This window comes from Delphinus delphis, chromosome 7 (genome assembly GCF_949987515.2).
Source record: "Delphinus delphis chromosome 7, mDelDel1.2, whole genome shotgun sequence".
Classification (NCBI taxonomy): Eukaryota; Metazoa; Chordata; class Mammalia; order Artiodactyla; family Delphinidae; genus Delphinus; species Delphinus delphis.
Window position 1 is genome coordinate 9,425,836 of NC_082689.1, and position 17,467 is coordinate 9,443,302.

Below are 17,467 nucleotides of genomic sequence, written 5' to 3' on the forward strand. Positions count from 1 at the left end.
AGTGGAAACTTCCATCCTTGGGTGTGGGCCAGCACCACGGCTCTCCCAGGCTCAGGCCCCCGTCCACCCAGAGTCCCTATACCCTCTGTGTCTCTCATGTGTCTTTATGCTTCCAGGGCAGACCCACTTCTGCAGAGTCCAGTCTAGCCATAGTGTGGGGCATTATTTACAAATAGCAGAGGGGAAACAACCTAAATGTCTATCAGTAAGGATCTAGTTTAAAAAATTATGATTTGTCCATATAATAACAACTTAGGGCACTTTTCTAAACTGAAGATTTATACGTACTGACATAAAAGAGTGTCTAAAATATGTTGCGAAATAGGAAAAAACCGACAAAGAACAATATATAATATGCTACCATATGCTTTTTTTTTTTTTTTTTTTTTTTTTTTTCAGTATGCGGGCCTCTCACTGCTGTGGCCTCTCCCGTTGCGGAGCACAGGCTCCGGACGCGCAGGCCCAGCGGCCATGGCTCACAGGCCCAGCCGCTCCACGGCACGTGGGATCTTCCTGGACCGGGGCACGAATCCGTGTCCTCTGCATCGGCAGGTGGACTCTCAACCACTGCGCCACCAGGGGAGCCCTACCATATGCTTTTTAAAAGGGTATGTGTACATGTATATATGCTCACACATCTCACACACACACATATGTGCACAGACTCTCTCTGGAAGGACCTATGAGACACTGGTAATATAATTGCTGCTGGAGATGAGAATTAGAGGAATGAGGATCAAGAATAAGAGGGAGGGACTTCCCTGGTGGTCCAGTGGCTAAGACACCGTGCTCCCAATGCAGGGGGCCTGGATTTGATCCCTGGTCAGGGAACTAGATCCCACATGCATGCTGCAACTAAGAGTTCGCGTGCCGCAACAACTAAAGATCCCGCATGCTGCAACTAAGACCTGGTGCAGCCAAAATAAATAAATAAATAATAATAATAAAAAGAATGGGAGGGAGAATTAGTTTTTACTACACATTAAAAGACATATAATTTTTTTCAATTTTCAACCTGGTTATTGTAATGCAAATCGATTTTCTTTTTCAAAAATATAAACAAAATGGATATAGCACAAAGCCCAAATGAGAAGCGTTCAGGAGTTAAGAGTGATGGGTCACGAGGGAAGCCATTCCTCCGAAAGGGAACAGCATAAGCAAAGGCCAAGGGGCCCAGAGAGCCCAGCACATGGGACAGCTGCACGCAGTCTACTTGGCTGGGGCTGGGGGCAGGAGCTGGGGCCAGGGCACCACGGCCTGAAGTGCCAGCTAAGACTTTGGATCTCATTCTGAAAATGATGGGACATCACTAAGTGTCACTGAGCAGGGCAGTGATATGACCAGAGTGCATTTTAGAAAGGCCACGCTCAGCCCGCATGGAAGAGCTACCAATGAAGCAGTGAAAGGGCAGCCATGAAGGGACCCGCCAGAGAATTCTGGAAGCAGAGATGGGTCAGGACATGGAAGGCCTCTTGCCCTTTGGATGTGACAACCAAGAGGTTACTGTGAATGAGGCCAGAGATATTTAGGAGGCATGGAGAGAGGGGAAATGAGAGATGAAGGGTAAACAGACAAAAGGCCAGTGGCTCCCAGAATTTTGGACGGTGTAAGACCAGCAAAATTTTTAGATATCAAACAAAACAACAATTAAGAACCAAAATAAGATTGCTGACTTTTTAATTTGCCAAGTAAGGATAATTTGTTAAAATTATCACATTTTAATACCACTATTTTATAAAAGAAGGGACATTTTAAATCTCCCCCAAATAGGAAGGCCTAACCTCTGTTGAAGAATGGTCATTTAAATGGAATGAATTTAGCTTGATGACAAACTCTTCACATCACCCATACTGTTCCCATTTTATCACAGATTATAAAATCTCAGTAGGATGAATGGTGCTGGTTTGCTGAGTGTGAACTGCTATGTAAACCCTTATTTTCACAAACAGGGAAGGAAAGAGATTGAATAAGAATAGAGTTGAGAGTTTTTGTTCTTTGAAGGATGAGACTGATTTAAGAAAAGTCAATGGAAAAACCAATTGAAAGAGACCTTTAGAAATAAGCACTAAATGTAACATAGTTTCCCAGATTGGATCCTGAAACACGAAAAGGATGTTAGTGGAAAAACTGATGAAATACAAATCAAGTCTGTGGTTTAGTTAATATTATTGTAGCAACATTAACTGTTGAGTTTTGATAAAATGTCCCAGGCTGGGCTTCCCTGGTGGCGCAGTGGTTGAGAGTCCGCCTGCGGATGCAGGGGACGCGGGTTCGTGCCCCGGTCCGGGAGGATCCCACATGCCCTGGAGCGGCTGGGCGCGTGAGCCATGGCCGCTAAGCCTGCGCATCCGGAGCCTGTGCTCCGCAACGAGAGAGGCCACAACAGTGAGAGGCCTGTGTACCGCAAAAAAAAAAAAAAAAATGTCCCAGGTTATGTAAGATGTCAGCATTAGGGGATGCTAATTAGGGGAAGGGCAAACTCTCTGTATTATCTTTACAACACTTTTATAAATCTAAAATTATTTATAAATTATTTATAAATAAAATTATTTATAAATAAAAAGTAAAAAATACATAACAACAACCACACAGAAGAGAAAGGAGGTAAGTGACAACCTGAAATCCTTTGGGTTGGAACTTGGAGCTGGGTGGCAGGTGGCACTGGTCTTGAACAGGAAGGAAACCTCCCTCCCTGGGACCACAGGAAAAAGTGGGACAGGGATACAATTAATTTGCTAATAAATGTGCCCCCAAAAGTTTGAAATAGAAGACTCTTCCTTAATAAAATAATTTAATAACTGAGGGGGCAAAACAGTAAATGAAAGTGGTTTATAAATGAAGGGAAAAATATGTAAATGGAACATATAATATTCGGACTAACAACAGAAGTGAATGGTTAATATTACACAGAAAGAAAAAAGCAGCCTTGGATCATATTCCATCTTTGAAAAATTCTGCTCTGCAAGGATTCTGAGGGCTGAAACCAGCAACCTAGAAAAGCCTTACTTTAGAGTGCTGGGTAAATTATGGAGGCTGTTTTCAAGATTGCGCTAACATAATGGCAGGGCATTGGGAGGGAGAGGAATAGAAAGTGGAAATGAGCAAAACCCGGAGGGAAGCCAGTTGCTCCAAGTAAGGAATCTACAAGTAAGGAATCAATTTCACAAGACACTGCGGTCACCGCCATTTCCTATGGAATTCTTCCATTTATTCTCAGGACAAACCCAGGCCCTGGCAGAAGCTTTTAATACATTCCCACTACTATATTTTAATCACTTAAAACTCTCCTTCAGTGATGATCATTTTGTAACGTATAGAAATAGCAAATCATCATACTATGCACCTGGAACTAACAGAGTATTGTTGATCAATTACACATCAATTAAAAAACAAAAAACCAAACAGCAAACAAACAAAAATCTTCCTTCATTTAAAGCACGAATAATCAGCTTCTTAGCAGCAGCAAGTACAAAATCTTAACTTTAATACTTTTTTTAAAAGGGCAAAAAAAATACAGTACAATGAGATACATAATACTTGGTTCTGGCCCTCCATTTTAGGGGGAAAAATCAAGTATACATGTTTTTATACTCAAAAGGGGTATATTAAGTAATACAGATTGTAAACTTAAAATTAATATATAAAAATCAAGGAGGGCTTCCCTGGTGGTGCAGTGGTTGAGAGTCCGCCTGCCGATGCAGGGGACACGGGTTCGTGCCACGGTCCGGGAAGATCGCACATGCCGCGGAGAGGCTGGGCCCGTGAGCCATGGCCGCTGAGCCTGCGCGTCCGGAGCCTGTGCTCCGCAACGGCAAAGGCCATAACAGTGAGAGGCCCGTGTACCAAAAAAAATCAAGGAATTTTTTTGCATTACTGTGAAAAAAATGTTGACTTTTTAGATAATAAGATTATGATCTGAATCATCTTGGGAGATGCTGCAGGTTCTTGTATAAATGGACGTTGCCCTGGTGAGACAGGGTGGGACCTGGGACCCCTTGCTGGAGCTGGGACCCTTTGCTACAGTGCTGCAATGCTTACACCTGGACACACCTCTCCTTGAGCAACCCAATACAAAGAAACGGTGTGGGACTAAAAATAACTGCATGCATGTGCAGCTGGGACAAATTGTGGACAAAAAATACAAAGAGACCAAAAAAAACCCAACTGCCACTTTTGAAGGGCCTGGAGCAAAACCAGGGTACTGCTCATGCCCCCTGCACACAACACTACCTAGGGGGTGGGCAAAACACCTAAGCCATCCCTCCAGCCCAACCCCTGGACACACCCCTACCCTCACCCCATGTAAGGAACAAACTTGCCCCCAACTCAGGGAGCAAGCAAACAAGGGAAACTGTTGTTTATTCTCACTACCCCCTGCTGCAGCAGGGGCCCCAATAAAGCCTTGACTGAATTTCTTGTCTGGCCTCTAGTCAATTTCTATTGCTTGGGGAAGGCCAAGACCTTCTACCTTGTACCCCTGTACCTTCCACCAAGTCTTTGTACCTTGTCCACACTTTCCTTGTTGAATTGCTCACACTACCTGGTTGGTAACACAGGTACCTTACAGCTAAATACTGAGTTAGGGTTCTTCAGTTGCAAGCAACAAACTCCAACTCTGATTAACTTAAGCCAAAAAGGATTAAACGGAAGGATAGTATGTGTGTGTTTAGGACACGACAGGGCTCTAGAATTGAAGGAATAGCTGAAGGGGCAGGAACCAAGGCACCTTCCAGGATCTAGGAGAGGAACTAATAATAGTTGCATCAAGGCCCTAACATTGGTTGAAATCAGCACTAACTGTGTTTTCCATTCCTGTGTCCTTCTGCTGAGGATTCAAAGCGAGAGAGTCTATTTGGTGAGTTTGGGGCATGGGGAAAACCAGGGCACTACAACGAACAGTGCCTCAGAATCACCCATAGTGGGAGATAGGTAATTCAGAAAAGGGCTTTTACTGGAAGAAATGGAAATGGCTGGGGAGTAATCACCTCCTTCCTTCTTCTTTTATGCCATCATGCCTGAGTTTCTGCCTGGACTTGGAATGCCCCTTTGACCTGGAATGCCCCTAGCTAGCCAGGCCACCTGATGAACTCCTATTTTCCCCCCAAAACACAGAAAAAATAACCCACTTCTGTGAAGCCAGGCAGAGCAAATCACCTTGTACTGTCTTAGTACCTTGTTCACACTTCCCTTGTTCAATTGCTCACACTACATTGTGATGATTTGTACCTGTATGGCTCTCTCCTATTAGACTATAATTTCCTTGAGGGCAAGAATAATGTCTTTTCAACTCTGTTGCCTCTGTGCCTAGGACAGTACCTGTCATAAAATAAGTATTCAACAAAAGCTTGCTGAAATAAATGCAAATAATAAACCACTTCTATATTAAAAAAAAAAACTTGAAACAAAATTAAACAACTTTGAGGAAGCACAAGCAAAATCCTGTACAGACCCAAAATAATTTGACTGTTACCTTTGCAAACCTGCGTGATGTTTGAGAAAGCCTGGCAATGTCTTCAAGATCCAGATAAGAAAGGATTCTCAGGAGCAAATCGTCTGAGAGCCGTTCAAGGAAGTCAAATTTACCTTCGCATAAACTGAGGACATAGTCTAATATTCTTGCACCAAATATTAAGGCAATTTGAACTGTAATTCAAACAAGCCAACAAAACAACACAGTCATCATGTGTAGTCACATAAAAACTATGGTCATTATCAGTAAGACAAGCTTTGGGGCATTTTCCCCCTGAGAGTGATGTTAGATTTTGCTGAGTCATTCCTGCTTTCACCAAGCTGCCTTTGGGACCAATGGCATGTATTTACGAGGCATGTATTTCCAACAGCTGTCCTTGCCCTGAGATCACAATCTTTTAGGTATACTCACTGTTCAACACAGTGATGGACTGCATCAAATTCCAGTCCAGACAACTGACTTAACTAGTCTCAGTGTCATCTTCATCTTCATCCTCCCAATCTCCATGACTGGGCAAAGATGCTGGTCCATGTCATTTTTTTTCTACCCCTCCCCCGCTTCCCTAAATTGGTGTGAAACATTACTATCTCTTGATTTTAATTGACTTTTGTTCTCTTATTGTTATACATTGTTTCTCTATGAAACTTCCTTCCTTCTTCTTTACCTTCTTTCATTCCCATCTTTACATAATAAAAAAAAAATAGAAAGAGGCAAAGAAAAAAATAGAGGCATATTTCGTGGAAATTGTGTCAACTTTTGCCTATTGTTTTTCCTATCTTTTCAGTTATTTCCAAAATAGGAAACAGTTCACAAAGAATCAACCAACACTATGATCTACCCAAACGTCTTTAATGTAGGAGAAAACAGGGTTGGGTTTTTGTTTGCTTTTTTTTACCTCAGCTCTCTGAATAACTAAGAAATGGCTAATAAATAATAAAACATGTTTGGAAGGATACAGATTCAAATTATAACACTGATTAAATCCAGGTGGTGGTTTTTACTTTCTTCCTTTTGCTTATCTGTATTTTGTAATCTTTCCGTAATAATTACCATGTAATTTTTTAAAATCTAGGATAAATGGATGAAAGGAAGGAAGGAAAGAAAGAAGGGAGGAAGGCTCCCTCTTTTTATGAGAAAGGAAAATGGGGTTATAATGGAGTATGCATGTGGATTCCAGTGGTCCCAAAGCTGGGGACTTTCTTAGTCTCTTGAAGCTCATTTTTCCACTTCTGCCTCTGAAAGCACCACTATATCTAGCTTTTCCGGAGAACTTCTCTTAGAACAGAGAGAGTGCACTCTCTACAGTGAACTAACTGTCCAAGATTTGGGCGCCACCTTCCTTCCCAACCTGGAACACTCCTTCTGGGGCAAGTGGGATGGAGCTGTCAAGAATACCCAGCTCCCTGCAGAAGCAGGCAGATCGGTGATCCTAAAGGCAGATGGATCTCCAATCTCAAAATGGATGTAAGGTGTGAGCTACATTTATGTAAAAGCTCTAATTGTGCTAACGTGGAAGAGCCGGCCGTATAAGATTTCTCTCCAAAACTGGTTAGTCCAGCTTTCTAGAGGCATTAAGGGTTTTACTTGCTTCTAAATTCCAAGTGCTTCCAATTCAAAGCACTTCTAAAGTCCAAAGGTTTTCTTGGAGGGGCGGGGGTGGGGGAAATAGCCCTTCAAAAACTCAACCTAAAAGGGTAGATATTATGAAGAACCCTTGACTCACCAGCAGGATAAGAGGAAAAAGCAGTGCTTGTTTATTGGAAAAACAAAACAAAACCCTTTGTACAATAAAATTTCCTTAAAATAATTGTAGGTGTTTCAACATTTTAAGATTCCACGAAAGCATACTCAAAGCATGTTCAGATGTACTTTAGAAAGTCCCTGGCGGTCCAGTTAGGACTCTGTGCTTTCACTGCTGAGGGCCCAGGTTCAGTCCCTGGCTGGGGAACTAAGATCCCACAAGCCGCGCAGACAAAAAAAAAAAAAGTCTCTACAATAAAGTCTTTTAAATTTTAAATTTTAAATTATAAAAGGACACATACACCTAAGTATGTAACATGATCGTTTCAAAGTGTATAGGTATTGGGGTCCTTAGAAAAAATTTTTTTTGCTTCTTTGTGTTTTTTATGTAACCAACATCTACATCCCAGACCAGGGATGGAACCCGGGGCCCCAGCAGTGAGAGCCCCAAGTCCTAACCGCTGGACCACCAGGGAATTCCCACATCTGTTTCTTTTAAAATAAGGAAAACAGGGACTTCCCTGGTGGTGCAGTGGTTAAGAATCCGCCTGCCAATGCAGGAGACACAGGTTCGATCCCTGGTCTGGGAGGATCCTGCATGCTGCAGAGCGGCTGAGCCACTGCGCCACAACTACTGAGCCCGCGCCTACAGCCTGTGCTCTGCAGCAGGAGAGGCCACCGCAATGAGAGGCACCCGCACCTCGGGGAAGAGTGGCCTCCACTCGCCACAACTAGGAAGGGCCCACGCACAGCAATGAAGACTCAAAGCAGCCAAAAATAAATAAATTAAATAAATAAATAAAATAAGGAAAACAGTGTTAAAACAAACTCCATTTTGAAAAGTAAAATCAGCTCTTTTGTGTTGGATTATGTGGCAGCCAGCCTCCAAGAGAGCTCCTGATTCTCTCCTCTTGGATTCAAGCCCCTGTGTGTTCCCAGCCCACACTGAATTAGGGCTGACCTGTGTAACCAATAGGATATTGCAAAAATACCCCAGTACTAGGTCACAAAAGACTTTGGGGCTTCTGTCTTGCTGTCTTGGATCACTCACTCTGGGAGAAGCCAACTGCCATGTCCTAACACTACTCTGCAGCACCATGGAGAGGTCCATGGGGAAGGAAACTGAATCAGCCAGGTGTGTAAGCCATCATGGAACTGGATTCTCCAGCTCCAACCAAGTCTTCAGTTGACTGGGGTCCCAGGCAACATCATGTGAGACCCTGGATCAGAACAGCTGGGGTAAGCTGCTCCCAAACTCCTGACCCAACTCTCTGAGTTAATAAACATTTATTATTGTTTGAAGCCATTGGGTTTGGGGGTAATTTGTTACACAACGATAGACAATAAAGATTTAGGTACCTGCAAGTGTTGTGGTACCACGGTGGAAACCCAGAATGTGGGAATGGCGTTGAAATTGGAAAGTGCGTGGAGATTTTTTTTTTTTTTTTTTTTTTTTTTGGCGGTACGCAGGCCTCTCTCACTGTTGTGGCCTCTCCCGTTGCGGAGCACAGGCTCCGGACGCGCAGGCTCAGCGGCCGTGGCTCACGGGCCCGGCCACTCCGCGTCATGTGGGATCTTCCCGGACCGGGGCACGAACCCATGTCCCCTGCATCAGCAGGCGGACTCCCAACCACTGCGCCACCAGGGAAGCCCGTACGTGGAGATTTGAATGAGCTTGAGGAGATTGTTAGTGAAAGTCTGAAAAGCTTTCAATAAGTAGTATAATAAGTAAATAATATCTGTTAATAAAAGCCTGATGGACTCTGAGGAGGCTTTACATGTGAGGGCTTAAAGAAAAGTGAAGAAAATATTATTAAAAAACTGGAGAAAGGGGGAAGAAAACTGGAGGAAAGGGAATCCTTGCTATGTAGTGGCAGAAAGTTTAGCAATATTATTGCCTGCTGTAATATGGAAAGTAGGAAATATTCCTGGTGGGTGTGTGACTTGGCTAAGATTTCCAAGCAGAGTGTTGTTGAACATGTGGCCTGATTTCTTCTTGCTGCTTAAAGTAAAATGTGAACAGAAAGAGATAAGCCAAAGGCAGGTCTCTTAAAACGCAGCCAGGATTTGCTGGAACCTTCTCTGCCTCTTCGGATGGCAAGCAACGCTAAAGTTAAGAAACGACTCCCAGGCAAAGATCAAATCCAGAGCAGTGTCAGGAAAACATGGTATAAAGATGACGCTGAGAGTGTGGCCGGAAAATGCTTTGTTAAGAACCATTCAGTGATACTGTAGCACTTCCAAGAAGCATAAAAGTATGGTCACTCAGGAGTCAAGGACAGAAACCCAAAGTAAAGAAGGGCTTATTGCAAAAAGATGTGTAGGTGTGGTTTTGTCTAATGGAGTGAACCCCAATAAGAATAACAGACAACACATAAAGTTTTTAAGAGAATTATACCAGCAGAAACACTGACTGCCAGCTTGAACTGCAAGGGTTCAGAGGTAGTACAAAAGGAAAAGATGACTCTGGACTCCCAAACTCCTACAGGCGGGAGGTAGGCCGAGAAAACTACACCTGCAAACATGGGCTCCCTTTTGCCAAAAAGGAAAGATGAATCAGATGAGGGAATCAAGAGTCCAGAGGGGAGGCCAAAAGCCATAAAGAGTCTAGTGATAGGTTTTGAGCTCTAATCAAGAACTAATAACCTGTGCCCTGCTGGATTTCAGAATTTCTAAGGACCAATGACTCCCATGGAGCTATCATTTCCCCACTGTTTCAAGAGCATTGTATACAGTGATTCTCTCATGCCTGTCCCACCGTGATATGTTGAGGGAGAGGGGACAGAAAACCTGTCACTGGCTTCAGATCTAAAGGAACCATCCTTGAGGAGCTGTACTTAAGGCATTACACCTGAGGAGCCCTAGCCACATATGGACCCGATTTACATGATGAGATCCTGAAATACTTAAAGATATACTTCAAGAAGAAAGAAATTTGCCCAGAAGGAAAGACTAGGATTTCAGAAGCAATGAAGATGAAAGAAATGGTAGTAAACATAGGCAAATATAAACAACTACTACTGTATAAAACATGTTTTAAATAACAAACTTTAGAGGAGGTGTCAAAACAAGGCAAATCAAAACAGCAGTCAACAATTACATATGAGGTAGAGGCTTAGACTGTAAACATTCTAAGGTCCTTACGTTCAAGAGGCAGATAGAAATAGTGACATATGTTAGATTTTTATAAGTTAAGTTAAAGTAAACTTGCTAAACTTTTAAGGGACACCACCAGAGAGAGAGAGAAGGAGAGACAGAGAGGGAGGAGGGAGGGAGGGAAGGAGGGAAGAGAGAAAGAAAGGAGAGAAAAAAAAAATATATATATATAAGGGTAACTCCCAAAATAGTTGGTCTGTAATCACTTGGAGATTGGTTCACAGCTGAACAAAATGGAAAACTCAATTTAAGGTGACTTAACAAATAGAAGTTTACTTTTTTCTCAGAGTCTGGAGGTAGACCAGAAAGGCTGTTGAAGAAGTTCCATTATGTCACTAATGTCCCAGATCCTTTTATCTTTCTGTTTCACATTCTTAAGATGTGGCTCTCACCCTTCCTGTTTTCAAGGCATCACAACCATGGTCCAGTAAGTAAAAGGGGTAGGACAAGGAACAAAAATGGACATGGAAGCTGAGTCCACCCGTGTCTGAAGGCACCTTCTGGGATGCTCTATGAAACAACTTCGTCTTACCCAGCAAAACTGGGTCACATGGCCACATCTGCAAGGTAGGGAGGGAAATGTAGTCTCTGTCTTAAGGGGAAAAAAATGGAATAAAGGAAACACAAAAGAGAAAGGAAGACATGGAAACAAAACAAAAAGCAAAGAAAAAGCGTGATAAGATGAAAGCACAAAATAGGATGATGGAAATTATAGACATATTAGTAATCACAGTAAATATAAATGAACTAATCATGCCAGCTAAAAGACACTCAGATAAATAATACATACATGCTTAAAAAAAAGATACAGAAAAGTGAAAGTAATAGAATGGAAAAAGCTAGACCAATACAAACCAAAAGAAAGCTGGTATAATTACAGTAATACCAGACTAAGTATACTTTAAAGCAAAACTCACTATTGGTAATAAGGAGGACCATTACTTATTGATAAAAGGAATAATTCACCAGGAAGATTTAATACTTCTAAAATAGTATGCCCCTAACAAAACACACAGAGCAAACACTGATGGAATTATGATGAAAAAATGATAAATCCTCCATTGCACTGGAAGATTTTATAACACCTATCAATACTTGATATACCAAACAGAAGTGAAGTTACAGAATATTTGAATAACACTATTAATAAGACTTATCAATTGACATTTCTATAGAAAAACAAAGATCAAATATTAATGAGCTATGCGTTCAAATAAAAAAATTGATTACTTCCCCAAATTAGAAGAAAATACAAAGATAAGAGCTAAAATTAATAAAGTAGAAAACAAACATTATAGATGATCAAGGAAGCCAAAAAATTAATTTTTCAAAAGATTAATAAAATGGATAAACTTTCAAGAATAAACAAGAAAAAAGGACAAAAGCATAACTCAGTCCTATGAGAAATGAAAAGATTAACTACAACAGGGACTTAGAAACACATGACACCAATTAACACAAAATCAGACAAATGGGCAATCCTCCAGAAATATATAATTTACTAATTCTGACTCAAGAAGAAATAGAAAACCTGAGAGACTATAACTAGTAAATAAATTGAATCCACTGTTTGATTTGAAAAAAAAAAAACACCTCAAGTAAAACTTCAGGTCCACACTGATTTACAGGTTGGCTTTATAAACTCTCAAAGAACAGACAATCCAGATCTTATATCATTTGTTCCAAAAAACAGAAATAGAATGAAACTTCCAGTTCAAATCAGGAGGTTGCTCTAACTAGCAATGATGGTAGGCAAAAGGAAAACTGCATACGAAACATCATTTAGGAACACACATGGCAAAAATTATAAATAAAGTATTAGGAAATTGAATCTATCAACACATTTAAAAAAATAAATTGTGAGCAGTAGAGTTAATCCTGGGGTCCAAGGATGGAATAACTTTGGAAGATATATTAATATTATTCACCGTGTTGTAGTATTACTCAGCCATAAAAAGGAACGAAATTGGGTCATTTGCAGAGATGGGGATGGACCCAGAGTCTGTCATACAGAGTGAAGTAAGCCAGAAAGAAAAAAACAAATATTGTATATTAACACATATATGTGGAATCTAGAAAAATGGTACAAACGAACCTATTTGTAGAGCAGGAATAGAGATGCAGATGTAGAGAATGGACATGTGGACACGGAGGGGAAGGGGAGGGTGGGACGAATTGGGAGATTAAGTTTGACATAAATACACTCCCATGTGTAAAATAGATAGCTAGTGGGAACCTGCTGTACAGCACAGAGATCTCAGGTTGGTGCCCTGTGACGACCTAGATGGATGGGATGGCAGGGTGAGGGAGGTCCAAGAGGGAGGGGATACAGGTATGCATATAGCTGATTCACTTCATTGTACAGCAGAAACTAACACAACGTTGTAAAGCAATTATACTCCAATTAAAAAAAACCATTTGACAATGTAAGGAGTTTTACACACTTTTTGAAAATTAAATATTTTCTTTAAATGGAAAAAAACACAAATAACAGGAAAAAATGATAATCTCAAAAATGTAGAAAAATTATTTCGGGGACTTCTCTGGTGGCGCAGTGGTTAAGAATCCGCCTGCCAATGCAGGGGACATGGGTTTGAGCCCTGGTCCTGGAAGATCCCACATGCCGTGGAGCAACTAAGCCCGTGCGCCACAACTATTGAGTCGTGCTCTAGAGCCCACAAGCCACAATTACTGAGTCCCCGTGCCACAACTACTGAAGCCCCCGTGCCTAGAGACCATGCTCTGCAACAAGAGAAGCTACCTCAATGAGAAGCCTGCGCACCGCAACAAAGAGTAGCCCCAGCTCACCACAACTAGAGAAAGCCCGCACACAGCAACAAAGACCCAACGCAGCCAAAAATAAATAAATAAAAATAAATAAATTTTAAAAATTATTTCATATAGTTCTAACATCTATTTATGAAGAAAAACTCCTAGAAAACTATAATAAAAGGGAATGTCTTTAACCTGATAAACCTGACACAGGCTAGTTACCAAAAACCTAATAATAGTATCAATGATAATAACACATGGATTTGTTTACTATTCAATATTCGCCATGTACTGCTCTAATTTGTATGTATACAGTGTGTGTATCATACATACATACCATCATTCGATCCTCACAGTAACTCTGTGAGATAGGTACTATTACGATTTCCCTCTTATAAAGACAAAGATGAGGAACAGAGAGTTTAAGTGGCTTTTGCTCAATGTCACACAGTGAGAACTAGGATTGAAGCAAGCGGTTTTCTCCATAGTGCACCTCCTAATGGTGATTTTATGTGGCCTTTAATGTCAGGCCTAAGACTAGAATGTCTACTCTCACCATTTCTATTCAACATTGTTTTGGAGGCGGAGAAAAAAAAAAAAGAAGACACAAAGATATATCAGGAGGCTTCCCTGGTGGCGCAGTGGTTGAGAGTCCGCCTGCCGATGCAGGGGACACGGGTTCGTGCCCCGGTCCGGGAAGATCCCACATGCCGCGGAGCGGCTGGGCCCGTGAGCCATGGACGCTGAGCCTGTGTGTCCGGAGCCTGTGCTCCACAACGGGAGAGGCCGCAACAGTGAGAGGCCCGTGTACCGCAAAAAAAAAAAAAAAAAAAAAAGTATCAGGGTTAGAAGGCAAGGAAAAACTGCCATTACTGCAACTGCAGATGATCTAAATATCAACATACAAAAGTTAAGAAATTTTACTGAAAAATGATGCTGATCAACCTAAATGGGAAAAGAATTTGAAAAAGAATACATACATGTATATGTATACCTGAATCATTTTACTGTACACCTGAAACTAACATAACATTGTTAATCAACTATACTCCAATATAAAATAAAAGGTTTAAAAAAATTTAAAAATAAAGCAGTGTAATGTTGGTGTAAGACAATCAACCAATAGAACTAAATATTCCTGGAAATGATAGATGTACCTTGGAACCTGCAATATGTAAGGATGGGATTACAAAACAGTGTAGGGTAACTAAACTGTCCTATAAATGGTGCTGGGAATATTGACAGACCATACAGGAAAAAAAATTATAATATTTCATCTCATCATAACCAAAAACAAACTTGAGATAAGTTAAAGACCAAATATGACAAACAAGTCATAAAATATTTAGAATTAAAAACATAGGAGTACATCCTTATGAAATCAGGGTAGGGAAAGATTTCTTAAACAAAACACAAAAGTACAAGCCATTTATTAAAAGAGTGACAAGTTTGAACGCCATTAAAATTATAAACTTCTATATGGGTAAAAACTCATCAACAAGGTAAAAAGATAAACCCCAAACTTGGTGAAATATCTGTAGCACATATAACCAAACCAAAGAATTGGTACTCAAAATAAGAAAAAGTTTCTACAAACAACACAAAGAAGGTAAACAACCAAATACAAGAAATAGGCAAAGAAGATGAACTAGCAATTCTCAGAAGAAAATTGGTCAATAAATATAAGAAAGGGTATTCAACCTCATTACTAATCAGGGAATTTACACACCCAGTTTGGCAAAGAATAACATGTATCTTTGATTACAGTAAATGTTGGTGAGAATGTGGGAAAATAGCAACTCCCTCATAAAATGCCAATGGGAATATAAATGGATTTAACTCATTTGGAGAGCAGACTGTCAATACCTAGTAAACTTGAAGAGGCACATATCCTACAACTCAACAAACACCGCTACATGCCTAACTTAGAGAAATGCTCACACATTGCACAAGGATAAGTGAAGATTTAGTATTGCAAAAAAGTGGAAACCACCTAACTACTCTCAGTAGGGGAGATGATTGAACTATGGTTTGTAATATAAAATACCATAAGCCATTGAAATGAATGAACTAGATATACATATATCAACATGGATAAATCTCAAAAACAGTGTTCAATAATAAAACAAACTTGAAAAACAACACAGTATACCATTTATGTAAAATATATAAAAGTAAAATATATTATTATTATTTTTGGGGGTGTGGGAACATCTGTGTTAATTTGAGGCACGGAAGCAACAGGAGGGCTCCAGTGTGGCGGTGGAGGGAGGGGGCCCGAGAGCAGCTGGATTTCAGGGTCAGCAGCCTAGACCTAGAAACAGTGGAAGGCCTGTCTTCCAAAAGGCTACCCTTGAAGTGAGTGAAATGTGGTGTGCGGAGATGCCAGGGGAAAGGGGTTCTGTGCTGGCGCTCGGGGCTCTAGGGGCTGTGGATGCCGGGATCCTGATGCTTACTCCCATCCCCGCCCCCCGACACAGGCCGAGACCCGGCCACACACTCACCACGCCCAGCAGGGCACACGGACCACACGCCTGTCCACACAGCACATCTTCTGCACCTGCGGGCGGACAGGGCCTGGACAGGGGCAGGCCTGGGACCAGGTGGCCCTCGCAGCATGTCCCTAGGACGCGGTTATGACTCCGGGACCCTTGGGCTCCGTTCCCAGGTTCCCCCTGGAAGGCTGACCTGGAAGCAAGGGTAGCTGGCAGGTGTGTGGGTGCAGGGGGCACCTACAGGGCCTAGAGGGTGGGATCAGCAGGGTGAGGAATCAGAGGAGGAGGCTTCGAGATCCTCTTGGGTCTGGGAGGGGCTGGACTTTCCTTCCTGAGCTTTGGGAGTCTGGGCCGGGCACAGGGTGCCGGCGGTCAGAGGCCAAATCGCAGCAGAGCCGACAGCAGGCTGAGCAGCACGGTGGGTGGCACTGGCCTGCAGTCCACCGTCGGCGCACTGATGTTGCGCAGCGAGCTCTGGCAGCAGTGGGTGCCCACGGACGCCACGCAGAGGTTGACGCTGGGATGGGGCAGATCCGGGAGCAGCCCTTGCTCAGGGTGTAGCCAAAGTCCACCACGTTCCCGATGCCAGCGGATGCAGAGGTAGTCACACAGTAGCTGTCCGTATCGGAGCAGTCGGTGGGCCTCAGGCAGTACCAGTTGCTGTTCTTATTCACGCAAGAGAAACACACCAGGGAGTGGGCTCGCTCCACACCCAGGAGGGCAGCCAGCAGGACCGGCAGTTAGACCTTCATTCAGGAGGGGACTGGCGTCCCGCCTGGGGTCTCACGAAGCCTGGGGTCTCACGAAGCCTGGGGTCTCACGAAGCCTGGAGTCTCACGAAGCCGAAGAAGTCAGCCCTGCTCGCTGGCGGATACAGGTCCCCGGCCCGGCCGTGCAGTCAGGCCTGCCCCCGAGCCCAAGTGCTGCCCGCACTCCCCAGTATATGTTATTTATGTATTTGTGACTCTGTAAAATAAAACGTGCTTGGCAATGATACCAATTTCAGAACAGTTAGTAGAAAGGAATAGAGGAAAAACAGGTGAGGGGCAGAAATTTGAGTATATATTGTATGTAATTTTTAAATGCTTTTAAAAGACATTAAGTAAATATGGTGCTCAGTTCAACAGCATGTATATTAAAACTGGGATAATAAAAAGAAGATTCTTATGGCCCTGAGAAAGGATGACAAAAATTAAAACAATTCAAAAAAATTAAAACCATTCAGAGTAGATTTTCTGATCACATGCAATTAAGCTAGACATCAAGAAAAAAATATAACTAAAAAATTCCCAGCTACTTGGAACTCAAGTAAAATGTTTCTAAATAATCAATGGATCAAAGAAGAAATCAAAAGGGAACTTAGAAAATATTTTAAACTGAAAGAGAATAAAGACACAACTTATCAAAACTGACCTAATATAGCTACAGTAGCACTTATGGGAAATTTAGGGCAAAAAATGGCTAAAAACAATAAGCTTTCATCTCAAGCAGCTAGGAAAAGAACAACGAATCAGACCTAAGAAAAGTAGGAAGAAGGAAATAATATAGGTATGAACACAGACCAATAATAAAAACAGAGAAAATCAACAGAGCTAAAATTTAGTTCTTTCAAAAACTAAATAAAAAATAAATAAACCTCTAACAAGATTGATCAAGAAAAAAAAGAGAGAAAGAACAAATTACCATTATCAACACCAACATATTTGATAATTTGAATAAAATGAAGTAAACATGACAAATTTTAAAATCTTATGTTAGTGGTTTTGGGTATTTATAATATTATCTTCTGTTCTTTTATGCAGGTTTAAGATACTTCTGAATTTAAAAACTTTTA

General features: G+C 41.7%; 1 protein-coding gene across 1 annotated transcript in view; it reads right to left on the reverse strand.

Annotated features, from left to right (window-relative positions):
- The window catches only part of FBXO36 (F-box protein 36), a 101,666-nt gene that overhangs the window by 14,857 nt on the left and 69,342 nt on the right, over positions 1 to 17,467 (reverse strand). The window contains exon 3 of the mRNA XM_060015979.1: positions 5,471 to 5,643. Within this exon, the coding sequence (XP_059871962.1) occupies positions 5,471 to 5,643 (173 nt within the window). The remainder of the gene's footprint in view (positions 1 to 5,470; positions 5,644 to 17,467) is intronic.